This window comes from Neopsephotus bourkii, unplaced genomic scaffold, assembly GCF_033783945.1.
Source record: "Neopsephotus bourkii isolate Nb327-2 ecotype Australia unplaced genomic scaffold, CSIRO-AGI_Nbou_v1 NB_809, whole genome shotgun sequence".
Lineage (NCBI taxonomy): Eukaryota > Metazoa > Chordata > Aves > Psittaciformes > Psittacidae > Neopsephotus > Neopsephotus bourkii.
This window is the reverse complement of record NW_026901305.1, coordinates 1-27,723: the sequence shown is the minus strand read 5'-3', so window position 1 is coordinate 27,723 and position 27,723 is coordinate 1. Positions and strand designations below refer to the sequence as shown.

Genomic DNA, 27,723 nt, shown 5'->3' with positions numbered 1-27,723 from the left:
GTGGGAATATCCCCCTTTGGAGTGGGAATACCCAACCCAAGCCCATCTCTTCCCTTCCCAACCCATGGAATGGGGAGAGGCCTTTGGAGCAGCTGGGAACTCCAGGCTGGAAAGCCATTGGGACGGACAGCTCCATCCCAAGCAGCACATTCCCCTATCCATCAGGATGCACTGGGAATACTGGGAAGCGACTGGGAACATCGGGAAAGCTTGGAAATCCCTATGGAATGCCATTGGGGGTTACCTTAGACCAGGAAGCGATGCTCCTTGCCATCATGGGCCATGAGGATGACGTTCCTATTGGAAGTCCAGATGAGGCGGGCCAGGCGCAAGGCATTGTGGGAGCCCGGCGAGGCCGGCTGCACTGGGGGGACCTGGTAGGTTTTGATGCAGCGGAGCTGGGGGGCCGAGTTGAGCATCCCAATGCTGCCCAATAGGGAGGTGTTCATCTGCAATGGGAGCAATGGGGGGACATCCCCAGATCCATCATGGAGCGAATCCCAGCTCCATCATGGACCCATCCCCATCTCCACCATGGACCCATCCCCATCTCCATCATGGACCCATCCCCATCTCCATCATGGACCCATCCCCATCTCCACCATGGACCCATCCCCATCTCCACCATGGAACCATCCCCATCTCCACCATGGACCCATCTCCACCATGGACCCATCCCCATCTCCACCATGGAACCATCCCCATCTCCACCATGGAACCATCCCCATCCCCATCATGGACCCATCCCCATCTCCACCATGGAACCATCCCCATCATGGACCCATCCCCATCTCCCCATGACCATCCCCATCTCCCCATGGCCCCATCCCCATCTCCACCATGGCCCCATCCCCATCTCCCCATGGAACCATCCCCATCATGCCCATCCCCATCTCCCCATACCCATCCCCATCTCCCCATGGACCCATCCCCATCCCCACCATGGCCCCATCCCCATCTCCCCCATGCACCCATCCCCATCTCCCCATTGACCCATCCCCATCCCCCCATGGACCCATCCCCATCTCCCCATTGCCCCATCCCCATCTCCCCATGCCCCATCCCCATCTCCCCATGACCCATCCCCATCTCCCCATGTCCCCATCCCCATCTCCCCATCCCCATCCCCATGTCCATGTCCCCATCCCCATCTCCCCATCCCCATCCCCATCTCCCCCATTGACCCATCCCCATCTCCATCATGCCCCATCCCCATCTCCCCATGCCCCATCCCCATCTCCCCCATGCCCCATCCCCATCTCCCCCATCCCCATCCCCATCTCCCCATCCCCATCCCCATCTCCCCATGCCCCATCCCCATCTCCCCATACCATCCCCATCATCTCACCATCCCCATCTCCCCATACCCATCCCCATCTCCACCATACCCATCCCCATCCCCACCATCCCATCCCCATCCCCCATGACCATCCCCATCCCCATCATCCCCATCCCCATCCCCATCATACCCATCCCCATCTCCATCATACCCATCCCCATCTCCACCATACCCATCCCCATCTCCACCATACCCATCCCCATCATACCCATCCCCATCCCCACCATACCCATCCCCATCATCCCATCCCCATCTCCCCATACCCATCCCCATCATCCCATCCCCATCATACCCATCCCCATCTCCCCATGGACCCATCCCCATCATGGACCCATCCCCATCCCCCATGACCCATCCCCATCTCCCCATGGACCCATCCCCATCTCCCCATGGACCATCCCCATCCCCATCATGACCCATCCCCATCTCCCCATGCCATCCCCATATGCCCATCCCCATCTCCACCATGACCATCCCCATCTCCACCATGGACCCATCCCCATCTCCCCATACCCATCCCCATCTCCCCATGACCCATCCCCATCATGACCCATCCCCATCTCCACCATACCCATCCCCCATCACCCCCATGACCCATCCCCATCCCCACCATGGCCCCATCCCCATCTCCCCCATGGACCCATCCCCATCTCCCCCATGACCCATCCCCATCTCCCCATTGACCCCATTCCCATGTCCCCATTGCCCCCATTCCCATCTCCCCATTGACCCCACTTCCCCATTGACCCCATTCCCATCTCCCCATTGACCCCATTCCCATCTCCCCATTGCCCCCATTCCCATCTCCCCATTGCCCCTATTCCCATCTCCCCATTGACCCCATCCCCATCTCCCCCATGGCACCATCCCCATCCCCATGGCCCCATGGCCCCATCCCCATGGCCCCATGGCCCCATCCCCATCCCCATGGCCCCATCCCCATCTCCCCATTGCCCCCATCCCCATCTCCCCATTGCCCCATCCCCATCCCCCCCATACCCTCTCCCCATCTCCACCATGCATCCCCATCTGGCCCCATCTCCACCATGGACCCATCCCCATCTCCACCATGGACCCATCCCCATCCCCACCATGGACCCATCCCCATCCCCATCACGGACCCATCCCCATCCCCATCAATCCCCATCCACCCCATCTCCATCATGGACCCATCCCCATCTCCACCATGGACCCATCCCCATCTCCACCATGGACCCATCCCCATCATGGACCCATCCCCATCCCCACCATGGACCCATCCCCATCATGGACCCATCCCCATCTCCACCATGGAACCATCCCCATCATGGACCCATCCCCATCTCCACCATGGAACCATCCCCATCCCCATCATGGACCCATCCCCATCTCCCCCATGGACCATCCCCATCCCTCCCCGTTGCAGCTATCCCTACGGATACGGGGATGGATCCCAGCTTACCTGCCAGAAGCAGAGGTGGCTGTCAGCATTGGAATAGGTGGCCAGGTACCGGCCATCAGGAGCAAAAGCCACTGCGGTGATGGGGCCTTTGTGGCCATGGATAGTCTGGGAAGAGAGGGAAAAGACAAGGAATGGGGTTGGGCATTCCCAGTATGAGCTTTGGAGCGCATCCCTATGGAAAACGGGAATGGGGCCTCTCTATGGCACCCATCCCCTATTGAACACCATTGTCCTCTCCATCCCCATCCAACGGCTTCCAAAGGGAGGCAGGACCATTGGGATAGTGGGGAATGGGAGGGGAGAGGTTGGGATTTGGGGGAAAAGGGGGTATTTAGGGAAACCCTAAGGATAAAGGCCTGGAATTCCATGGCTTACCTGGCACTTCCCAGTGCGGATGTCATAGAGGGCCACGGAGCCATGGCGAGCTCCGACCGCGATCCTATGGCTCCGCTCGTAATAGCTCACCATATAGAACCTGGGAGGAACAATGGGATACAGGGAATGCCGACGGGATCAGAGGGTGGGAACTGCAAGCATGGTTTGGGGTGGGAGAGAGCTTAACACCGGGACGCGTTTACTCCCGTCCCCATCCAACTGGTTCTATCCCAGTTTGGCGTCCCTAATCCAATGGGGATGCGCTTGAAGGACCCATTCCCATGGGATTCCCACCTGCAGATGGCCGGGAAGCATTCCTGGAGGCCTTTCTTCTTGAGCAAGGAGCCTTCCAGACAGTACATGATGATGTCCATCACCTGCGAGGGGGACGGGAGGCACCCGCGTCATTCCATAGGGAAACGGGGTTCCCATTGGCGCATCCCTAGGGAGCAGCTCACCTCCACCAGCAAATCCACCACATCCATGGGCATCTTCTCAATGAGGATCTCCAGCACCCTCAGGATCTCCCCTTTGGCTCTGCAGAGGGTGGGCGTGTGGACGGCGGCTTGGGATTGGCTGTTGGCAGCCAGAGCGGTGTGCCGGTGCACCTGGGAGAGGGCAGGGATGCGACTGGGATGCACTGGGGCTGCCCGTTGCCGTGGGAAGGGGGGGGAGGGGGAAATCCCATGGGAAAAGGGGGGGTTGGGGTCTCACCTCCTTGGCTATGGTGGTGATGAAGGCCGGGGGCCGGGCGGTGGCGATGAGGGCCAGAGCGTGGCGAGCCGAGCGCGCCGAGTCGGCAGCGGGGCTCAGGGGGAGCCCGGGGGTGATGCTGAGGAAGAGGAGGAGGAAGGTGAGGATGGGATCATGGGAAGTGATTCCCTATGATGGGAATGGGATGTTGGAATGGGTGGGAAGGAGATGCTGGGGATGCTCCATCCTCAAGGTGATGCTGTGATGCACTGGGTACCGATTGGTACCCAAGCGCTGGACCAGCACCAGGGATGAGGATGAAGGATGAAGATTGGGGTGGGATCATGGGAAGTGATTCCCTATGATGGGAATGGGATGTTGGAACGGGTGGGAAGGAGATGCTGGGGATGCTCCATCCTCAAAGCGATGCTGTGATGCACTGGGTACCGATTGGTACCCAAGCGCTGGACCAGCACCAGGGGTGATGCTGAGGATGAGGGGATGAAGGTTAGGATGAGGTTATGGGATGCTATTCCCTATGATGGGAATGGGATGTTGGAATGGGTGGGAAGGAGATGCTGGGGATGAAGATGAGGATGGGATCATGGGAAGTGATTCCCTATGATGGGAATGGGATGTTGGAATGGGTGGGAAGGAGATGCTGGGGATGAAGGTGAGGATGGGATCATGGGAAGCAATTCCCTATGATGGGAATGGGATGTTGGAATGGGTGGCAAGGAGATGCTGGGGATGCTCCATCCTCAAAGCGATGCTGTGATGCACTGGGTACCGATTGGTACCCAAGCGCTGGACCAGCACCAGGGGTGATGCTGAGGATGAGGATGAAGGATGAAGGTGAGGATGGGATCATGGGAAGTGATTCCCTATGATGGGAATGGGATGTTGGAATGGGTGGGAAGGAGATGCTGGGGATGCTCCATCCTCAAAGCGATGCTGTGATGCAATGGGTACCGATTGGTACCCAAGCGCTGGACCAGCACCAGGGGTGATGCTGAGGATGAGGATGAAGGATGAAGGTGAGGATGGGATCATGGGAAGTGATTCCCTATGAGGGGAATGGGATGTTGGAACAGGTGGCAAGGAGATGCTGGGGATGCTCCATCCTCAAAGCGATGCTGTGATGCAGTGGGGACCGATTGGTACCCAAGCACTGGACCAGCACCAGGGGTGATGCTGAGGATGAGGATGAGGATGAAGGTGAGGATGAGGTTATGGGAAGTGATTCCCTATGATGGGAATGGGATGTTGGGATGGGTGGCAAGGAGATGCTGGGGATGCCCCATCCTCAAAGCGATGCTGTGACGCAATGGGTACCAATTGGTACCCAATCCCCGCCTCCCCCCCCGTTTCTCCATTACCGCATCCCCATCCCAGTCCCAAACTGGGGCCCACTGGGATCGGCCCATACTTGGCCAGGTGCTTGTCCGCGTCGGCGCAGAGCTCCAGCAGCCCCAGCAGCACGGCCGACACGTCCATGTAGGGCTCCCAGACGGTGAAGCCGCGGCCAATGAGGTCGATGGCGCTGCGGCGGAGGGCACTGGGAGGCGGCGGGCGGGAGCCGGGCGATGGGAGCAGCAGGAAGGTCAGGGCCTTGCCTGGGTAGGGGGGACACAAAGCGGGGAGCCCATAGGGAATAATGGGGAGCGTTGGGAAGGGGCAGGGATGGCGTTATCCACCTCATCCCGCAACACCAGTAAGGGCTTCCCCCCATCCCATTAAAGGCAAGGAGGATGCTTTTCCACACTTCTGGAATGGGGATAGCATTGCTTTCAAGCGCAAAGTGGGATGTGGGAATAAAGGGCCTAACCCCCCCCCAATAGAACCCTATTTGCTCCCATTGGAGCATCTTCATCTTCCCCCTATCCCAGCTCATCCCATCCTTTCCCTGCCTTAAACCCATGGAGAGTTATGGGATACAAAGCACCAGGCTGGTTTCTATGGGAACGGAGCGCGCCCCATCATCCCAATGGGAATAAAGAGTGGGATAGCATGGAATTGTGAATCCCATAGGGAACAGGGGGGTTAATGATGGGCGCCCTGCTGCGTTGCAATGGGATCTGGGGTGCCCGGTCCTGGGGATACTCACACGTGTGCCTGGCTAGGGAATAATCGGCTGCGGTGCCGCTGGTGGAGCCGAAGCCCTCGGGAACCTGGCTGGAGCTGCGGGGCCGTGCCAGGAGCCGGGGGGGCTGGATCTCGGCCCCGAACTCGGCCCCAATGACCCCCAGGAGGATGATGGCGGTGGCTTGCTTCCTCCTCTCCTCCGAGGATGAGGAGGAGGATGAGGAGGAGGCCTTCTTGAGCGGGGGCAGGCAGGCTGCAAGGGAACGATGGAAGGGGTGGGAATGGGGCCGGTGCCGTGTGGGGAATGGGGGGGTTGTAGGGATGGGGGGGGGTGCTCCTGCGTCATCCTCATTGCCAGGATAGGAGCTGTCCCTGCCTGTTGTCCATATACAGCCCCTTAGCGTCCATATGGGATGGGTATCCCTGTCTATTACCCATACGGAATGGATATCCCTGTCTATTATCCATACAGAATGGATATCCCTATCTATTATCCATACAGAATGGATATCCCTGTCTATTATCCATACAGAATGGATATCCCTATCTATTATCCATACAGAATGGATATCCCTGTCTATTATCCATACAGAATGGATATCCCTGTCTATTATCCATACAGAATGGATATCCCTATCTATTATCCATACAGAATGGATATCCCTGTCTATTATCCATACGGAATGGATATCCCTATCTATTATCCATACGGAATGGATATCCCTGTCTATTATCCATACGGAATGGATATCCCTATCTATTATCCATACAGAATGGATATCCCTATCTATTATCCATACAGAATGGATATCCCTGTCTATTATCCATACAGAATGGATATCCCTATCTATTATCCATACAGAATGGATATCCCTGTCTATTATCCATACGGAATGGATATCCCTGTCTATTATCCATACGGAATGGATATCCCTGTCTATTATCCATACGGAATGGATATCCCTATCTATTATCCATACAGAATGGATATCCCTGTCTATTATCCATACAGAATGGATATCCCTATCTATTATCCATACAGAATGGATATCCCTGTCTATTATCCATACAGAATGGATATCCCTATCTATTATCCATACAGAATGGATATCCCTGTCTATTATCCATACAGAATGGATATCCCTGTCTATTATCCATACAGAATGGATATCCCTATCTATTATCCATACAGAATGGATATCCCTATCTATTATCCATATGGAACGGATATCCCTATCTATTATCCATACAGAATGGATATCTCTATCTATTATCCATACAGAATGGATATCCCTATCTATTATCCATACGGATATGCTCCCACTGTATCCCAGTCCTTATGGAATGAAATCCTCCCCATATCCCATCTCCTGCCTGGCTGAACCCCATGGATTGGGATCCGGATGTGCATGGAGTAGGGAACAGCTTCCCTACAGCATTGGAGCAGCCATTCCCACTCCTCCTGCATCCTTCATTGCATCCCAAGGGATGCATCCCGCCTCCCGCCACCCTACGGATGCTCTCCACATGAACTGGAAGCACTGGGGACCTGGGATCAGCTCTATGGAAGCAGCTTTTCCTACTGGACCATCAGCACATGGATCCATCCCCATAGGAGCGTTCCTCACCCCCATTCCCATTGGAAAACCGATGGAAAAGGCCAAAATCCCTGCGGAACCCAGGAGCATCCCAAACCCATGGCTCATGCCCATAGCCACAGCTCCCTCTTGTGGTCCACATGGGAAGGAGCAGGGATGGGGATGGTGCCGTGCCCTCAAATCCCATGGGATTTCCCTCTTGTCCCTGCCTAGAGCAGCATGCCCATTGGGAACTGGCCCTAGAGACCCTTAAAGCCACCCCATCCCATAGGGATCCATGCCAGGGATGATTCCCACCTGCTGGAATGTCGTCATCGCCCAGCTCCTGCTCCTCCTCCTGCACCTTGGCTTCTGTTCCCATGGGATCCGGGCTGGTGCTGCCCATCTGCACGGCCTCCGTGCTCACTCCAGCTGCAAACCCCATGGAAAAGCCTGGGAATCAATGGGAAAACCCCATTCCCATTCCCAAATCCCACTTTCCCCGGCGTCACGGAGTCATTCCTGCTTGGGAAGCAGGGAATGGCTCACCTTCGGAGCAGCTTTCCCTATGGGAAGGTGGGATGGGGAAAGGGGGGGGGGTGTTCCCAATGGGGTTATCCCATGGGATTTTCCCCAAGGACTCACGGGATAGGACGCTGTCCATGTAAAGGGGGAGATAGGGAGCCCAAGCATCGATGGTCTCCTTCCTCCCTGCCTGCTCCATGCGGCGCAGCTCAGCCAGCAGCAGGGCCTGCGCCGCCTCCCTCACCTAGGGAAGCCAATGGGAGCATCCCATGGGATGCGGGGCGGGTTTCCCATGGGAATGGGGTTGGGATAATGGGGCCAGCATCACCTCCAAGCAGCGGTCCTGCCAGCGGCGCGCCAGCATCTCCAGCAGGGGGGGGCGGAAGGCGCTGGGGCCCAGCAGGTCCGGGAGCATCACGCAGTGCATGGCCGCCAGCTGGCTCCAGCCTGTCCATAGGGAGCATCCCAAGGGAAAAGGCGTGGGATCAGCAGGGGAAACACAGGGAAAAGGGGGGGGGAGTTCCCAAAGCTATGGGGATCCCCGTTTTGTTGCTCTTGGGGATGGAGGGGAACGGATACAGGCCTTACACAGGGGGTGCTGGGAAGGGTTTGGGGCCCTGATTCCATATTGGAACCCTATAGGATGGATTTACCCCTGGGGATCCCTATAGGTACCCACAGCATCCTTACTCCTAGGAGTATCCCTGTTAAAGAGCTTCCCCCCTATGGGTCCAACCCCATTTATTCCCATGTTAGAGCCCTATAGGATGGATTTACCCCTAGGGATCCCTATAGATACCCACAGCATCCTTACTCCTAGGAGTATCCCTGTTAAAGAGCTCCCCCCTATGGGTCCAACCCCATTTATTCCCATGTTAGATGCTTATAGGATGGATTTACCCCTAGGAATCCCTATAGGTACCCACAGCATCCTTACTCCTAGGAGTATCCCTGTTGTACCATAAAGAGCTTCCCCCCTATGGGTCCAACCCCATTTATTCCCATGTTAGAGCCCTATAGGATGGGTTTACCCCTAGGAATCCCTATAGGTACCCACAGCATCCTTACTCCTAGGAGTATCCCTGTTAAAGAGCTCCCCCCTATGGGTCCAACCCCATTTATTCCCATGTTAGAGCCCTATAGGATGGATTTACCCCTAGGCACCCCTATAGGTACCCACAGCATCCCTACTCCTAGTAGTACCCCCGTTGTGCCATAAAGAGCTCCAATAGGCTTATATGGAGTAGTTTATGGAGCAGTGCACGGAGGCCCCTGCTATTCCCTATAGGAAGCAGCGCAGCTCCCAGGCCTTTCCCCCCCTATCCATCCCCTCCTCTTCCTCATCCCTATGGATAACATGGAAGGGAAGAGCCCGGAATACCTTCATTGACCAGGAAAGGGGGGTGGAAAGGAGGAGCAGCGTCGGAAGCGGCTTCGGGATCGCATTCCCCAAGGCAGGAAAAGGAGGAAGAGAGACAGAGAGGAAGCAGAGTGAGGAAGGCCAGAGCAGCGATGGGGATGGGAAAGATGGGAAGAGCGGCATTCCAAAGGCTTGGAGCCACATAGGGCCCTGATCCCAAATCCCAGCTCTTAGGAATGGGAATAGGGAAACCCCGCCCCTATGGATGTTATGGGGTGAATCCTTCCTGTTCCCAATGGGATCGCTGCCACCCTCTCTGTGGTGCATCCCTGCTTTCCCATCTTTGGGAACGCTCTACCACAACCCCTTTGGGATCTCCATGTTCCCAATCCCACATGGACAAAGAAGAGGGGGCAATGGGGATGTTGTGGGTTATCCAATGGGATATTCCAATGGGATACCCACTGCTGCCATGCCTTTTACCTTGCTTGATGTGTCCTTGGGCTGCAATGGCAGGGGGGGCTTTGGCCCTCGGGGTCTCGGGGGCGCCTGGTCGGGGTGGCCTAAGGAGAACGGGAACAGGGACAAGGGAAAAAGAGCTGGAAAAGCACTAAAAGGGGGGGAAAAAGCTTGGGAATCCCAGTTCCCATTCCCAGCAAAGCATCAGTGGGGAAAAAGAGGGGAAAACCCCGTTTTGAAACCATTCCCATAAAGGATGGGGTGGGAAAAACCTCATTTTGAAGCCATTCCCATAAAGGATGGGGTGGGGAAAAGGGGGAAAACCTCATTTTGAAGCTGTTTCCATAAAGGATGGGGTGGGAAAAAGGGGGAAACCTCATTTTGAAGCCGTTCCCATAAAGGATGGGGTGGGAAAAAGGGGGAAACCTCATTTTGAAGCCGTTCCCATAAAGGATGGGGTGGGAAAAAGGGGAACCTCATTTTGAAGCCATTCCCATAAAGGATGGGGTGGGAAAAAGGGGGAAAACCTCATTTTGAAGCCATTCCCATAAAGGATGGGGTGGGAAAAAGGGGGAAACCTCATTTTGAAGCCATTCCCATAAAGGATGGGGTGGGAAAAAGGGGGAAAACCTCATTTTGAAGCCATTCCCATAAAGGATGGGGTGGGAAAAAGGGGGAAAACCTCATTTTGAAGCCATTCCCATAAAGGATGGGGTGGGAAAAAGGGGGAAAACCTCATTTTGAAGCCATTCCCATAAAGGATGGGGTGGGGAAAACCTCATTTTGAAGCCATTCCCATAAAGGATGGGGTGGGAAAAAGGGGGAAAACCTCATTTTGAAGCCATTCCCATAAAGGATGGGGTGGGGAAAACCTCATTTTGAAGCCATTCCCATAAAGGATGGGGTGGGGAAAACCTCATTTTGAAGCCATTCCCATAAAGGATGGGGTGGGGAAAACCTCATTTTGAAGCCATTCCCATAAAGGATGGGGTGGGAAAAAGGGGGAAAACCTCATTTTGAAGCCATTCCCATAAAGGATGGGGTGGGGAAAAGGGGGAAAACCTCATTTTGAAGCCGTTCCCATAAAGGATGGGGTGGGAAAAAGGGGGAAAACCTAATTTTGAAGCCGTTCCCATAAAGGATGGGGTGGGAAAAAGGGGAAAACCTCATTTTGAAGCCATTCCCATAAAGGATGGGGTGGGGAAAACCTCATTTTGAAGCCGTTCCCATAAGGGATGGGGTGGGAACGGGATTCCCAAAGGATGGGGAGCAATGGGATCCATTGGGATGCGGGTTCCCTACCTGGAGGGCCCCTTGTGGGGGTGCTGTCCCAGGAAGGTGGCGTTGGTCATGCTCATGAGCGTGTTGGCCAAGGAGATGATGGAGAGGAGATGCTGCGTGCTCACGGCTCGGGATACCCCATAAGTGCCTTTCCCTATGGGATCCTCGCTCCCTATGGGGTCGCTCCCAAAGGCTCGGTCATAACCCGGCAGCATGAGGGACATGTGGGCCCCCCGGGATAGGAACCCGAAGGCCACGGAGCAATGGGGTTTGAGCATCCCCAAGCGCTCCAAGCAGAGCTGGTCCAAGGCGGGGTGCAGGCCCCAAGCGTGGAGGCAGGACAGGAAGAGCTTGGCCGTATCCATGGTGACGTTGGGCTCCAATAGGGTCAGAGGCTTGCGGTGCTCCCGATGGGCCCCGATCCCATGGGATCCGCTCCCTGCTTCCTCCTCCTCCTCCTCCTCATCCAAGAGATGCTCCTTGATGTTCTCCTTGATGCTCTCCTTGACCTGCTGCAGCAGGACCGCGGCGCGCTGCGGGCTCAGGAAGGAGGAGCCCTTGGGCAGGCCTTGGCAAGCGTCGGGATGGGACTGGGATGGGGACTGGGATGGGCACTGGGAGCAATGGGAAGCTTCCTCGCTCAGCAGCTGCAGGATGAGGGCCTCCACGTCGAAGAAGAGGACGTGGATGGCGGCGTCCCAGGTCGAGGCCTTCAGGGCTTGGACCATGAGGGAGTGAGGGGGGTGCTTGGGGAGGGAGTCCTGGGGAAGGAGAAATGGGGTTAAAGGGGGGGGAAATGGGAGATTTGGGGTGAAAATGGGAGATTTAGGGATAATGGGAGGTTTGGGGTTGAAAACAGCAGATTTGGGGTGAAAAACAGCAGATTTGGGGTTGAAAACAGCAGGTTTGGGGGGAAAAACAGCAGATTTGGGGTTGAAAACAGCAGATTTGGGGGGAAAAACAGCAGATTTGGGGTTGAAAACAGCAGATTTGGGGTTGAAAACAGCAGATTTGGGGTTGAAAACAGCAGATTTGGGGTTAAAAACAGCAGATTTGGGGTTGAAAACAGCAGATTTGGGGGGAAAAACAGCAGGTTTGGGGTTGAAAACAGCAGATTTGGGGTTGAAAACAGCAGATTTGGGGGGAAAAACAGCAGATTTGGGGTGAAAAACAGCAGATTTGGGGTTGAAAACAGCAGATTTGGGGGGGAAACCAGCATCTTTAGGGTGAAAAACAGCAGATTTGGGGGAAGAAGAGCGTCTTTAGGGGAAGAAGAGCATCTTTAGGGTGAATTAAAGCATCTTTAAGGTGAATTAAAGCATCTTTAGGGTGAATTAAAGGATCTTTAAGGTGCATTAAAGCGTCTTTAGGGTGAATTAAAGCATCTTTAAGGTGAATTAAAGCATCTTTAGGGTGCATTAAAGCATCTTTAGGGTGAATTAAAGCATCTTTAGGGTGAATTAAAGCATCTTTCGGGTGCATTAAAGCATCTTTAAAGCGCACCAGAGCATCTCCTCCCGTCTTCTGTCCCCCTTTCCCCCCCACTCCCCCCATGGTCCCCCAGTTCCCCCATTCCCAGCATTCCCAGTCCCCCCATTCCCCCCATAGTCTCCCAGTTCCCCCATTCCCCCCATTCCCAGTTCCCCCATTCCCCCCATTCCCAGTGCCCCCAGTGCCACCTTGCCCGCGGCTCCGGGGGCCAGCAGGTTGGTGGCCAGGCTCTGCAGCTTGTGATGGGCCACGCTCTTGAGGGCCGCCAGGCTCCTCCTGCTCACGGCCTGCTTGAGGTTGAGGGCGCCGTGGCCCAGGGCTTCCGGTGCCGCCTCGGCGCAGGCCGCCAGGATCTCCACACCAGTCGTTCCCATTACACACCGGTCCAGAGCACCTGGGAATCCCATTGGGGATAGGGGCAACGCTATGGGGTCAATGGGACCACCGCCATGGTGGTGTTGTTAGGGTAACCCCAATGGGAATTGTGGCCCAAAGCACCTGGGAAACCCATTGGGAATAGGGGGAATGCTATGGGGTCAATGGGACCACCGCCATGGTGGTGTTGTTAGGGTAACCCCAATGGGAATTGTGGCCCAAAGCACCTGGGAAACCCATTGGGAATAGGGGGAATGCTATGGGGTCAATGGGACCACCGCCATGGTGGTGTTGTTAGGGTAACCCCAATGGGAATTGTGGCCCAAAGCACCTGGGAAACCCATTGGGAATAGGGGCAACGCTATGGGGTCATAAAGGGAACGGGATGCTCGAAGGGACCACCGCCATGGTGGTGTTGTTAGGGTAACCCCAATGGGAATTGTGGCCCAAAGCACCTGGGAAACCCATTGGGAATAAGGGGAATGCTATGGGATTGATGGGACCACCGCCATGGTGGTGTTGTTAGGGTAATCCCATTGGAAAACGGGCCCCATCCCGCTGTTATTCCCGGTTTTCCCTACCCGTATCCATGTGCCACACATAGACGGAGCCGTCGGAGCACCCCACCACCAGGTAATCCTCGGCGGGCCTCCACTTGATCACTTGGATGGGGAAGAGGTGCCGGGCTGCCAGCAGGAGGCACTTGCGCTCCCGCAGGCTCAACAGCGCCACCGAGTGGTCGCCAGCCACCGAGCACACGCATTGCTGCACCCTGCTCTATGGGACAAAACCCATAGGGAACCATTGGGGAGCGCGCTGGGAACGGGGGAAACCCCAATCCGTGCCCTTTAACGGCGTCCCCATGGGGTGGGCACCCACTCACACTGCAGGTCTCGGGGGGCACCAGGAGCTGGGTGATGTCGCCGCCGTGCACGTGGAACAGATGCTGCATGGCCCCCGAGAAGAGGTCCCAAAGGATAACGGTGAAGTCCAAGGAGCCCGAAAGGAGGGCGCTGCGGTCGTAGCGCCCCGCTTCCTGATGGGGGTACAGGAGGCAGGTGACGCGGGCGCGGTGGGCGCGGAGGGTGCGGTGCGGGGGCCAACCTGGGGGATAGGGAATGGGGGGGATGAGGATGGGGGATCCCCGGCATCCGCATCCCATTGGGTTGCATGGGGTAAAGGAGCTTTGGGTACCAAAAGGGATGCAGGGGAAAGAGGATGCTCATTGGTCCTCATTGAGCTATGAGCATCCCGACCCATCCCAAAGCATTCCCAACCTTTCCCAAGGAGGATAAGGAATGGGATGGAGCCTGGGAGAACAGGAAGCTGGGAATGAGGATGGGAGATTCCCAACATCCGCATCCCATTGGGTTGCATGGGACAAAGGAGCTTTGGGTACCAAATGGGATGCGGGGGAAAGAGGATGCTCATTGGTCCTCATTGAGCTATGAGCATCCTGACCCATCCCAAAGCATTCCCAACCTTTTCCAAGCAGTGGGATGGAGCTTGGGAAAACAGGAAGTTGGGAATGAGGATGGGGGATCCCCGGCATCCGCATCCCATTGGGTTGCATGGGATGAAGGAGCTTTGGGTACCAAATGGGATGCGGTGGAAAGAGGATGCTCATTGGGTTCCAATAGGGATCCCTTGCACCCCATTGTCCCACGAGCATCCTGACCCATCCCAAAGCATTCCCAACCTTTCCCAAGGAGGATAAGGAGCGGGATGGAGCTTGGGAGAACAGGAAGTTGGGAATGAGGCTGGGAGATTCCCGACATTCGCATCCCATTGGATTGCATGGGGTGAAGGAGCTTTGGGTACCAAACAGGATGTGGTGGGAGAGGATGCTCATTGGGTTCCAATAGGGATCCCTTGCACCCCATTGTCCCATGAGCATCCTGACTCATCCCAAAGCATTCCCAACCTTTCCCAAGGAGGATAAGGAGCGGGATGGAGCTTGGGGAAACAGGAAGCTAGGAATGAGGATGAGAGATTCCCGACATCCCCATCCCATTGGGTTGCATGGGATAAAGGAGCTTTGGGTACCAAATGGGATGTGGCAAGAAAGAGAGGATGCTCATTGGGTTCCAATAGGGATCCCTTGCATCCCATTGAGCCATGAGCATCCTGACCCATCCCAAAGGATTCCCAACCTTTTCCAAGAATTGGGATGGAGCTTGGGAAAACAGGAAGCTGGGAATGAGGCTGGGAGATTCCTGACATCCGCATCCCATTGGATTGCATAGGGTAAAGGAGCTTTGGGTACCAAACGGGATGCGGCAGGAGGGAGAGGATGCTCATTGGGTTCCAATGGGGATCCCTTGCACCCCATTGTCCCACGAGCATCCCAACCCATCCCAAAGCATTCCCAAGCTTTCCCAAGGAGGATAAGGAGTGGGATGGAGCTTGGGAAAACAGGAAGCTAGGAATGAGGATGGGAGATTCCCGACATCCCCATCCCATTGGGTTGCATGGGGTAAAGGAGCTTTGGGTACCAAATGGGATGCGGTGGAAAGAGGATGCTCATTGGGTTCCAATAGGGATCCCTTGCACCCCATTGTCCCACGATCATCCCAACCCATCCCAAAGCATTCCCAAGGAGGACAAGGAGCGGGATGGAGCTGACGGCTTCCTGCAGCCCCATCCCACAGCCCCGATCCCCTGCCTCCAACCCCATCTCCCAGTTCTCCCATTCCCACACCCCAGCGCCCCCTTGACGCCTCCCTTTGGCTCTTTCCCCTTCACCCTCGGGAAGGCGGCACCATTCCCGACCCCATTCCCAGTTACCCCTGCGCTGGGCGTGCTCCCCCTGCAGGAGCTGCACCGTGGCCGTCTGGGTGGCGGGGACGATGACGATGCTCCCGTCTTCCCGGCCGCACACCAGGCGCCCATGGAGCGGGATGTAGACGCTGGCGGTCACCTCAATGGGATCGGGGCGGTTCGGGATGCGGCTCAGCTGGTCGATGATCCCGGCCGGATGGGGACGGAGCCGCTCAAAGGCTTCCTGAAGGGATAGGGAAGCCGTGGGCTGCAGGCCTGGAGCACAAGGAAACCATTGGTGAGGATGCTCCGCGTTCCCGCTTGGAATAGCGACCCCATTATCCCAACTGGGATGCTTGGGATACCTTTAGTGGGCTCCAGGGTATCCGGGATGCTCCAAAGGGAAAGCCTTCCCGATGAATCGCCTTGGATGAGGAGCCTGGGAGGCAGAGCCTTGTGGCCGTGGAAGAAGCGGGTGAGCGGAGGGCAGATGAGGAGCTGCGGGATCGGGAATGGGAAGCATGGAAAACCAATGGGAATCACCCGGATACCCCCCCCTTTCCCTAAGGGATCGATCCCAAAGGGTTTCCGGGAATAGGAACCGGTTGCTTTCACCTCTTGCTCCGCTCTATCCAGCACGGCGAGCAAGGAAGGTGGGATGCGCTTGTCCATGCTCATCCCAACGGAGCTCCGGAAGGAAGCGCTGGCTGGGAGGCAACTGGGAGAACGGGGATAAAGGGATGGGGAAGGCGGAATGGAGGCTGTTGAGCGCCGTTCCCATTGGGATACAGGGAACACCGGGAACGCCGCTGCGGTCCCTACCTGCTTGGTAACCCATAGATGAAGCTCCGCCCCTCCTCGCTCCATACAATGACCCGCTCCAGGGCCAGGAATTCCCCCCCGCTCCAAGCCCGTTGCTTCCCAATGGGAACGGAGCAGAGCAGGGAATAATCCCCAGCATCCAGGAGCTGCAGGGAAGCAATGGGGGGGTGATGCAATGGGATTCCCTATGGAAAAGGCGCATCCCATGGGATGGGGCTGTTACCTGCCAGGACTGGGAGCAGACGAGCAGCAGGGAGCTGGCGGCGAAGGGGCACAGGGAGAGGCTCCGGCAGTGGGGGTAAGAGAGGGGCTTGGACTCCTCCTCGAAGAGCGGGGCCGCGTCCTAGGGGATTCCCATGGGAATGGGGGGGGAAGGACTCAACGCTGGGGGAGCGGGGCCATTGGGAAGCATTGGGGGGGGGGGTTCCCTTTGGAAGGGCGGCGTTCCCAAGGGATGCACAGGGCCGGAAGGGAGGGATGGGACTGGGAAAGAGGGGGATATGGGGGCACCCTTAAGGGGAGCATCCCTGTCTCAATGGGGGCACCCCTATCTCAATGGGGGCACCCCTATCACAATGGGGACACCAACATCTAAATGGGGGCAGCCTTATCTCAATGGGGACACCCCTGTCTTAATGGGGGCATCCCTGTCTCAATGGGAGCACCCATATCTCAATGGGGACACCCCTATCTCAATGGGGACACCCCTATCTCAATGGGAGCACCCCTATCTCAATGGGGGCACCCCTATCTCAATGGGGGCACCCCTATCTCAATGGGGGCACCTGTGTCTCAATGGGGGCACCCTTAAGGGGAGCACCCCAATCTCAATGGGGGCACCCCTATCTCAATGGGGACACCCGTGTCTCAATGGGGACAACCTTAAGGGGAGCATCCCTACCTCAATGGGGGCACCCCCGTCTCAATGGGGGCACCTGTATTCCAATGGGGGCACCCGTATTCCAATGGGGGCACCCCTATCTCAATGGGGACACCAATACCTCAATGGGGACACCACTATCTCAATGGTGGCACCCGTATTCCAATGGGGGCACCCATATCTCAACGGGGACACCCCTATTTCCATATTAACACCGATTATTAGGCAAAACAAGGAAAAAACGGGATTTTTCCTAATGAAATCAGGGAAAAGTGGGGAGTTCTCCCCCAAAGCGATGGAAAAGGACGGGATCCCGTGCTCCATGGGCACAGTGGGAACCCCGACGGGAGCATTCCCAACAGCAGGAATAACCCGGATACCCTCCCTTTCCCTTACCTGCATCCCAGGCGATGCTCCCGAGCCGATGCTCCACACCTTGAGGGTGCCGGTGACGGATACGGCCATCACCGTGTCCTCTGGGCGGGGGCACAAAACAGAGCCCCCATTAACCCCTATGAGCCGCTCCCGCTTGGGACTCATGGAATACCATGGGAAACCCCCCCTTTTCCCTTGGGATTCATGGAATACCATGGAAACCCCCCCCCCCTTTTCCCTTGGGATTCATGGAATACCATGGGAAACCCCCCCCTTTTCCCTTGGGATTCATGGAATACCATGGGAACCCCCCCTCCCTTTTCCCTTGGGATTCATGGAATACCATGGAAACCCACTCCCTTTTCCCTTGGGATTCATGGAATACCATGGGAAACCCCCTCCCTTTTCCCTTGGGATTCATGGAATACCATGGGAAACCCCCTCCCTTTTCCCTTGGGATCCATGGAATACCATGGAAACCCCCTCCCTTTTCCCTTGGGATCCATGGAATACCATGGGAAACCCCCTCCCTTTTCCCTTGGGATCCATGGAATACCATGGGAAACCCTCCCTTTTCCCTTGGGATCCATGGAATCCCATGGGAACCCCCCGATACCTTGGTTCCGTGCGGATGGGACGATGCTGATGGCGCTGATCCAATCGGGAGCGATCCTGGATAACAGGGAATAGAGCACCTCCAGGCTGGCGGCATCCAGGACGAGGATCTCGGGATACTGGCCGTGGCAAAGCAGCCGGGATCCCATGGCGCTCTGGTAGAACTGGTGGAGCAGCGGTATTGCAGTGGGGATAATGGGATTCCCCGTTATCCCAATGGGATGGTTCCCGGCTCACCTGGATGCCTGTGTGGGTGCAGGCCAGCTTGGTGGACTCGAGGCAGCGCCCGTCGGTGACATCCCATAAACACAGCTCTCTAGGGGGAAAGGGGAACAGTGGGAACGGCAGCGCGGCTGCTGCGCCTCATTGGGGAACACTGATGGGGGGGGATGGGGGCTTGGGAACGCATCCCAAATCCCAATCCCTTCCCAATCCCAACCCCTTCCCAATCCCTTCCCATCCCCGATCCCATCCCATCCCCAATCCCTTCCCATCCCCGATCCCATCCCATCCCCAATCCCTTCCCATCCCCGATCCCATCCCATCCCCAATCCCTTCCCATCCCCAATCCCATCCCCAATCCCATCCCATCCCCAATCCCTTCCCATCCCCAATCCCTTCCCATCCCCGATCCCATCCCATCCCCAATCCCTTCCCATCCCCAATCCCATCCCCAATCCCATCCCATCCCCAATCCCTTCCCATCCCCAATCCCTTCCCATCCCCGATCCCTTCCCATCCCCGATCCCCCATCCCCGATCCCTTCCCATCCCCAATCCCATCCCCAACCCCTTCCCATCCCCAATCCCATCCCACCCCCTTTTCCAACAGGATACCAACAATACCAACACCCCCCTGTGTTTTCCCATGGGATGTTCCCACTGCGGTCCCCATTCCCGAGGCCGGGATGCGGGGCTGATCCCATAGGAACTCACCCGCTCTCCGAGGCGCTCACCACGTGGGGCTGCTGCCCGGCCCCCGAGCCCTTGGCCAGGCAGGTGATGGAGCCCGAGTGGCCAAAGAGCAGGGCCCGAGGCTTCAGCTGGGGGGACAGGGCCCGAATGCACCTGATCCCATAGGATACGCATCCAAATCCCATGGGATACACATCCCAATATCCATGGGATATACGTCCCGACCCCATGGGATACACGTCCCGACCCCATGGGATACACGTCCCGACCCCATGGGATACACGTCCCGACCCCATGGGATACACGTCCCGACCCCATGGGATACACGTCCCGACCCCATGGGATACACATCCCGATCCCATGGGATACACATCCCGATCCTATGGGATCCGCATCCCAATCCCATAGGATACGCATCCCGACCCCATGGGACACACATCCCCGTCCCATGGGATACATATCCCGATCCCATGGGATACACATTCAAATCCAATGGGATACACGTCCCGACCCCATGGGATACACATCCCCATCCCATGGGATACACATCCCGACCCCATGGGATACACATCCCAATATCCATGGGATACACATCCCGATCCCATGGGATACACATCCCAATATCCATGGGATACACATCCCCATCCCATGGGATACACGTCCCCATCCCATGGGATACGCATCCCGACCCCATGGGATACGCATCCCGACCCCATGGGATACGCATCCCAATCCCATAGGATATGCATCCCAATCCCATAGGATACACATCCCAATCCCATTGGATACGCATCCCAATCCCATAGGATACACATCCCAATCCCATTGGATACGCATCCCAATCCCATTGGATACGCATCCCAATCCCATGGGATATGCATCCCAATCCCATGGGATACACATCCCAAATCCCATGGGATACGCATCCCGACCCCATGGGATACATGTCCCCATCCCATGGGATACACATCCCAATCCCATGGGATACGCATCCCCATCCCATAGGATCCGCATCCCCATCCCATAGGATACGCATCCCCATCCCATTGGATCCGCATCCCACCCATCCAGCATGGAAAACCCCCCGTGTATAACATAAGCAACACCACAAGCCCCTATCCACAGCCCTATTATGGGATGGATCCCCTCCTTTGCACAGCATCCCTTCTACCCCCGCAGCCACTAACCCTATCGGAAGGCAACGGCTCCCCATCCCTTTCCCTGCTTAAACCCATTGGGATTCGGGATAAGGCACCCCTTTATCCACCCCACAACCAGGATTGGGCCCTGCCATCCATTCCCTTTATGGGATAAGGATGCTTTCACTATGGGGGGGAGCCATCCCATAGCGGCATTCCTTAGGATATTGGGAACACCCATAGCATCACATGGAAAACGGGAACAATGGCAAAGGGGTTGGAAGGTGACGATGTTATGGTGTTTCCCAACCCTATTATAGGATTCTATGGGCTCCATGCCCAAAGGAGCGGCGCATAGGGGAGAACAGCGGGGTTCCCCCTTTACCTGCAGGTCCGGAGCCAGGTCCCAAAGGCAGAGCTGCCCGTCCTGGCAGCCCGTCACCACCACGGGCACCTCATCCATGAGGAGCAAGGAGGACACGCAGTGAGTGGGGGCCCGGCGGCCCCATAGCACAATGGGCAGGACCAGGCTGTTCCCGGCCATGGGGCTGTGGTACCTAAGGGGAAAGCAGGGATCCATAGGGATAACGGTGTTCCTCATGGTGGGAATGAGCCCATTGGAGCGGTTTCATCAGCGTTTGGGGGGGATTCCTGCCCTTTTTCCATGTGGGAATAGCATGGAGGCAAAGGGAAATAGTGGGATGCGCTGCACGTTGGGGCATGGGAAATGGGAGAAGAGCAGGAATAAACCCGGAATACATTACAATAAATAGGGGAAAAGCATCCTCGCTTGGGATTCCAGCCCTCTGGAACGCCACCGGCCCCCATTCACTGCTGAAACGGGGTCTTAAACACTGAATATCAATGGAAACATAAAGACACGGGGCTGCTGCAAAGCGTTCCCAACGCAGCTCCCACGGCATTCCCAATGGGAATAGGAAACAGTTAATACATAAACCCTTCTTCCCCCTTTAGGGGTTAAACCAAGCCCCCCCCATTGCCCTTAAGGGTTAAACCGAGCCCTTCCTTTCCCTTTCCATCTGCATCACCCCTGCTTAGCACCAAACCCCCCCCCGCCGCCATTAGAAGCCGTTTAATCCCTACCAAGGCTTATCCCTTCCGTTACCGGAGCACGCAACCGAGCCTGCCTGCGGCCTACACCCCCGAACCGGACCCAACCCCGCTGTATAACGGGGGGTATCCGGTAGCACGGTGTTAGAAACCCGTCCCCCCCCACAACACGGCCCCGTTCAATGGGGCCTGAGGAGGAACCGGGCCCCGTTACCGCTGGCTCCCGCTCCCGGCGCCGCTGACAGGGCCGCAAAGCGCCGCCGGCTGTCGTGATGCGGGCGCCGCTGTCGTAAAACCCGCCCGGCCCCCGCCGTGTTCACTGACGGCAGGAGGCGTCGCCATAGCGACCGTGCGGCGGGGCTGAGGTGATGGCGGGGTTCAATGGCTTCCCTGCCTCTGCCTCAGCCACGGCCCTCCGTGGGCCGCAATGAGGAGCGGCGGGGACCCGGAGGGCTCCGGTACCGGCGGCACGGCGGTTACCCGTGGGTTGCAGCGCATTCTTCCCCTTCCCAGCCGTTTAATGGCGGTAAGGCATTGGGAAGGAGGTGGATTTGACCCAGGGTTAACCGAAGGGGAGCAGCTTTACCTCAGCGGCTGTCGGCGGCCTCCGTCCCCGTTGCCTTGCGCATCCCCTCAGCGACGGCGCCTCCTCCGCTTCCACCCGTCACTCGTGGGTCGTAAACCCCGCGGTTACAGCCCTCATCCTGTCCCAAAGCTGGAATCGGCTCCTCCCGATCCCATAGGATCAACGCCGCCCGCCCCAACGCCCCGCCTTCCCCTCAGCCCGCCTCAGCCCGCCTCAGCCCAACATGGCGGCCGCGCCACACCCCCTAAAATGGCCGCCGGCTCCCTCTGCCCTCGCTCAAAATGGCGGCCGCTCCCTGCATACCCCGTGCTTACCCTTACCTAAAATGGCCGCCGCCTCCCTTTGCCCTCACCCAAAATGGCGGTCGCGCCACACCGCCCCTCCTTTTACCCTCACCTAAAAAGGCCGCCGGTTCCTTTTCCCCTTACCCAAAACAGGGACCGCGCCACACCACCTCCCTTGCCCTTACCTCAGAAGGCCGCCTGTTCCTTTTCCCCTTGCCCAAGATGGGGACCGCCCCACACCAACCCCTTTGCCCTTACCTAAAATGGCCGCCGCTCCCTTCGCCCTCAGCCGAAATGGCGGCCGAACCTCACTCCCCTCCTTTGCCCTTACCTAAAATGTCCGCCGCTTCCCTTTGCCCTCACCCAAAAAGGGGGGCGTGCCACCGCCCCCCCCTTTTCCCTCACATAAATGTTCACCGCCTCCCTTTGCCCTCACCCAAAATAGCGGCCGCGCCACCTCCCCCTTTTCCCTTACCTAAAATGTCCGCCGCTTCCCTTTGCCCTCACCCAAAATGGCGGGCGTGACACCGCCTCCCCCCTTTTCCCTTACATAAATGTTCACCGCCTCCTTTTGCCCTCACCCAAAATGGCGGCCGCGCCACCTCCCCCTTTTCCCTTACCTAAAATGTCCGCCGCTCCCTTTGCCCTCACCCAAAATGGCGGCCGTGCCTCCTCCCCCTTTTCCCTTATCTAAAATGTCCGCCGCTCCCTTTGCCCTCACCCAAAATGGCGGCCGCGCTGTCAGCGACGCATGCGTCGCGCGGTGCACGCCGGACGCCGCTTCCGGCCGTGACGCTGCAGATCGCGCCGGGTCCCTCCTCCGCCGGTGCCGCTGCCGGTGCCGGTGCCGCTTCCTCCTCCTCCTCTTCCTCCTCCTTCCTCCTCGTCCCGGCGCCATGGGGGGGGTGAAGGTGATCGCGAACGACGCCGAGTTCCAGCCGGAGCTGGGCGCCGCCGGCTCCCGCTTGGCCGTGGTCAAGTTCACCATGCGCGGGTGAGCGGGCCCGGAGCAGGCCCGGCGCAGGCCTTTGCGGCCTAGGGAAGCGTTCGCTTCCCGACGCGATCCCATGGGATTGGGGCTGTTCCCGCTTCCCTTGGGATGCGCATCCCTATGGATCCCTCTGCTGTATCCGCAGCTGCGGGCCTTGCTTGAGGATAGCGCCGGCCTTCAGCTCCCTGAGCACCAAGTACCCGCAGGCCGCCTTCCTGGAGGTGGACGTGCACCAGTGCCAGGTGGGAATTGCGCTTGGGAAAGGGTGGGAAGAGACCCCCATTCCATAGGGATTCAATGGGGGAAACGCTTGGGGGTGTGGGGGGGGGTGGAGGTGAGTGGGAATTCTGCTTGGGAAAGGGTGGGAAGAGACCCCATTCCATAAGGATTCAATGGGGGTTAATGGGAATTCTGCTTGGGAAGAGACCCCATTCTATAAGGATTCAGTGGGGGTGATGGAGGTGAATGGGAATTCCGCTTGGGAATACACCCGAATCCATAAGGATTCAATGGGGTTGATGGAGGTGAGTGGGAATTCTGCTTGGGAAGAGACCCCATTCCATAAGGACTCAATGGGGGTTAATGGGAATTCCGCTTGGGAGGACACCCCATTCCATAAGGACTCAATGGGGGTTAGTGGGAATTCCGCTTGGGAAGAGACCCCATTCCATAAGGATTCAATGGGGGTTAATGGGAATTCCGCTTGGGAAGAGAGCCCATTCCATAAGGACTCAATGGGCCTCAATGGGCCTCAATGGGCCTCAATGGGCCTCCATGGGCCTCAATGGGCCTCCATGGGCCTCAATGGGACTCAATGGGCCTCAATGGGACTCAATGGGCCTCAATGGGCCTCCATGGGCCTCAATGGGCCTCCATGGGCCTCAATGGGCCTCAATGGGCCTCAATGGGATTCAATGGGACTGAATGGGCCTCAATGGGCCTCCATGAGCCTCCATGGGACTGAATGGGCCTCCATGGGACTGAATGTGCCTTCCCGCCTTGGGGACCGGCGTCTTGGCAGGGCACGGCGGCCGCCAACGGCATCGCGGCGACGCCGACGTTCCTGTTCTTCCGGAACAAAGTGCGCCTGGAGCAGTACCAGGGCGCCGACCCCCTGGGGCTGGAGGAGAAGATCAGGCAGCTCCTGGAGAACGAGCCCGGGCCCGGCGACGCCGCCGACATCCCCAAGGGATACGTATGGAATCCCTGGGGGGGGGGAACCCGATGGGGTGCTCTGCAGCTCTGCCTCTGCTGTGGGGGGAGCGTTCCTTATGGGATAGAGGGATCATTCCCTTTGGGATATAGGGATCATTGCCTATCGGATAGACAGATCGTTTCCTATGGGATGGAGGGAGCGTTCCCCATGGGATATAGGGAGCATTCCCTATAGGATGCAGGGATCATTTCCTATAGGATGCAGGGATCATTCCCTATGCAATGAATGGATCATTCCCTATGGGATAGAGGGATCATTCCCTTTGAGATATAGGGATCATTCCTTATGGGATATAGGGATCATCCCCTATGGGATGCAGGGATCACCCCCATCCCCCCCAACCAGCACCCCCACCCTTACCCCCCTCCCCCATTCCCCATAGCCCCCCATTGCCCCCCATTCCCAGATGGATCTGCTGCCCTTTGTACCCCCCATTCCCCATAGCCCCCCATTCCCCATAGCCCCCCATTCCCCATAGCCCCCCATAGCCCCCCATAGCCCCCCATAGCCCCCCATAGCCCCCCATAGTCCCCATAGCGCCCCATAGCGCCCCATATGCCCCCCCCCCCATATCCCCCCATAGCCCCCCATTGCCCATAGCGCCCCATATCCCCCCATATCCCCCCATGGACCCCCTGAGGACCTGTCCCCTGCATGCCCTGTAGCCCCATAGCCCCATAGCCCCATAGCCCCATAGCCCCCATAGCCCCATACCCCCCATAGCCCCCCATATCCCCCCACCTGCCCCTAGCCCCCCATCCCATCCCCCACCCCATACCCCCCATAGCCCCCACAGTGCCCCATAGCGCCCCATAGCCCCCCATAGCCCCCCCATGCCCCCAGATGGACCTGCTGCCCTTCGTGAACCGGGCGGGCTGCGAGTGCCTCAACGAGAGCGACGAGCACGGCTTCGAGAACTGCCTGCGCCGGGACCAGGCCTACCTCGAGTCCGACTGCGACCAGCAGGTGGCGCAAGGGGGACGGAGCCAGAGCGGGGACAGGGGGGGAATGGGGACGGGTCCATAGGGGAAAGAATGGGAAGGGGCTGGGAATGGGGCTGGATTCCAGAGGGAAAAGAAGGGGTTGGGAATGGCACTGGTTTCTATAGCGGAAAGAATGGGAAGGGGCTGGGAATGGGGCTGGATTCCAGAGGGAAAAGAAGGGGTTGGGAATGGCACTGGTTTCTATAGCAGAAAGAATGGGAAGGGGCTGGGAATGGGGCTGGATTCCAGAGGGAAAAGAAGGGGTTGGGAATGGCACTGGTTTCTATAGCGGAAAGAATGGGAAGGGGCTGGGAATGGGGCTGGATTCCAGAGGGAAAAGAAGGGGTTGGGAATGGCACTGGTTTCTATAGCAGAAAGAATGGGAAGGGGCTGGGAATGGGGCTGGATTCCAGAGGGAAAAGAAGGGGTTGGGAATGGCACTGGTTTCTATAGCGGAAAGAATGGGAAGGGGCTGGGAATGGGGCTGGATTCCAGAGGGAAAAGAAGGGGTTGGGAATGGCACTGGTTTCTATAGCAGAAAGAATGGGAAGGGGCTGGGAATGGGGCTGGATTCCAGAGGGAAAAGAAGGGGTTGGGAATGGCACTGGTTTCTATAGCGGAAAGAATGGGAAGGGGCTGGGAATGGGGCTGGATTCCAGAGGGAAAACAATGGGAATGGGTTAGGAACGGTGTGTGCTTCTATAGGGAAAAGAAAGGGCTGGGAATGGTGCTGGTTTCTATAGGGAAACGAATGGGTTGGGAATGGCACTGGCTTCTATAGGGAAAAGAAGGGAAGGGGCTGGGAATGGTGCCGGTTTCCAGAGGGAAAAGAATGGGAATGGGTTGGCAATGGGGTCGGGATTTAGAGGGAAAAGAAGGGCTCGGGAATAGTACTGGTTTCTATAGGGAAAAGAAGGGAATGGGCTGGGAATGGTGCTGGCTTCCATAGGGAAAAGAAAGAGTTGGGAATGGTACTGGTTTCTATAGGGAAAAGAATGGGAAGGGGTTGGGAATGGTGGTGGGCTCCATAGGAAAAACAATGGGAATGGCTTGGGAATGGAGCTGGATTCTATAGGGAAAAGAATGGGAATGGGGTTGGGAATGGGGCTGGGTTCTGCAGGGAAAAGAATGGGAATGGGTTGGGAATGGGGCTGGGTTCCAGAGGGAAAAGAATGGGAATGGGTTGGGCATGGGGTTGGGATCCAGAGGGAAAAGAATGGGAATGGGTTGGGAATGGGGTTGAGATTCCAGAGGAAAAACAGTGGGAATGGGGTCGGGTTCCATAGGGGAAACAGTGGGAATGGGGCTGGGATCCATAGGGGAAACAGTGGGAATGGGGCTAGGTTTCATAGGGAGAACAGTGGGAATGGGTTGGGAATGGAGTTGGGATTCCATAGGGAAAACAGTGGGAATGGGGTGGGAATGGGGCTGGGATCCAGAGGGAAAACAATGGGAAGACAATGGGGCTGGATTCCAGAGGGAAAAGAATGGGAATGGGTTGGGAATAGGGTTGGGATCCAGAGGGAAAAGAAGGGGTTGGGAATGGCACTGGCTTCTATAGGGAGAACAGTGGGAATGGGTTGGGAATGGCGCCGGCTTCCATAGGGCAAAGAAGGGGCAGGGAATGGCAGCGGCCCCTATAGGGCTGGCACCCATCCCTATGGGGTTGCACCGTGTCCCGTCCCAGCTCCTGCTGACGGTGGCCTTCAGCCAGCCCGTCAGGCTGTACTCCATGAGGCTGCAGGGGCCCGACAACGGTGAGTGCCCACCCCATAGCCGGCAATGGGGCGCACCCACCCCATAGCCAGCAATGGGGCGCACCCACCCCATAGCCAGCAATGGGGCGCACCCATCGGTTCCATCATCCCCCCATAGCCAGCAATGGGGCGCACCCATCGGTTCCGCCATCCCCCCATAGCCAGCAATGGCCCCACCCCCCATAGCCAGCAATGGGGCGCACCCATCGGCTCCCTCATCCCCCCATAGCCAGCAATGGGGCGCACCCACCCCATAGCCAGCAATGGGGCGCACCCACCCCATAGCCAGCAATGGGGCGCACCCACCCCATAGCCAGCAAGGGGGCACA

At 57.4% G+C, this 27,723-nt stretch overlaps 2 protein-coding genes across 2 annotated transcripts; one reads left to right on the top strand and one right to left on the bottom strand.

The window, feature by feature from the left end:
• Positions 1-245: 245 nt before the first annotated feature.
• On the bottom strand, positions 246-21,050 carry WDR7 (WD repeat domain 7). The gene is made up of 26 exons (XM_061355614.1): positions 20,892-21,050; positions 19,389-19,495; positions 18,691-18,769; positions 18,455-18,617; positions 17,860-17,939; positions 16,807-16,926; positions 16,584-16,729; positions 16,377-16,479; positions 16,127-16,259; positions 15,789-16,037; positions 13,885-14,105; positions 13,583-13,778; positions 12,815-13,020; positions 11,157-11,896; positions 9,879-9,958; positions 8,364-8,482; positions 8,156-8,279; positions 7,829-7,942; positions 5,956-6,186; positions 5,278-5,464; positions 3,870-3,987; positions 3,614-3,763; positions 3,450-3,532; positions 3,156-3,255; positions 2,781-2,885; positions 246-449 (listed from the first exon to the last, which is right to left on the bottom strand). Exons 1-26 carry the CDS (start codon positions 21,048-21,050, stop codon positions 246-248), a joined length of 4,317 nt encoding a protein of 1,438 aa, XP_061211598.1.
• A 2,290-nt stretch (positions 21,051-23,340) lies between these two features.
• TXNL1 (thioredoxin like 1) lies at positions 23,341-27,394 on the top strand (the record flags this gene model as incomplete). The annotated part of the gene is made up of 5 exons (XM_061355613.1): positions 23,341-23,441; positions 23,584-23,680; positions 24,460-24,633; positions 25,498-25,620; positions 27,325-27,394. Coding segments are annotated over exons 1-5 (562 nt in total), but the record flags the coding sequence as incomplete, so codon positions are not given.
• Positions 27,395-27,723: the final 329 nt, after the last annotated feature.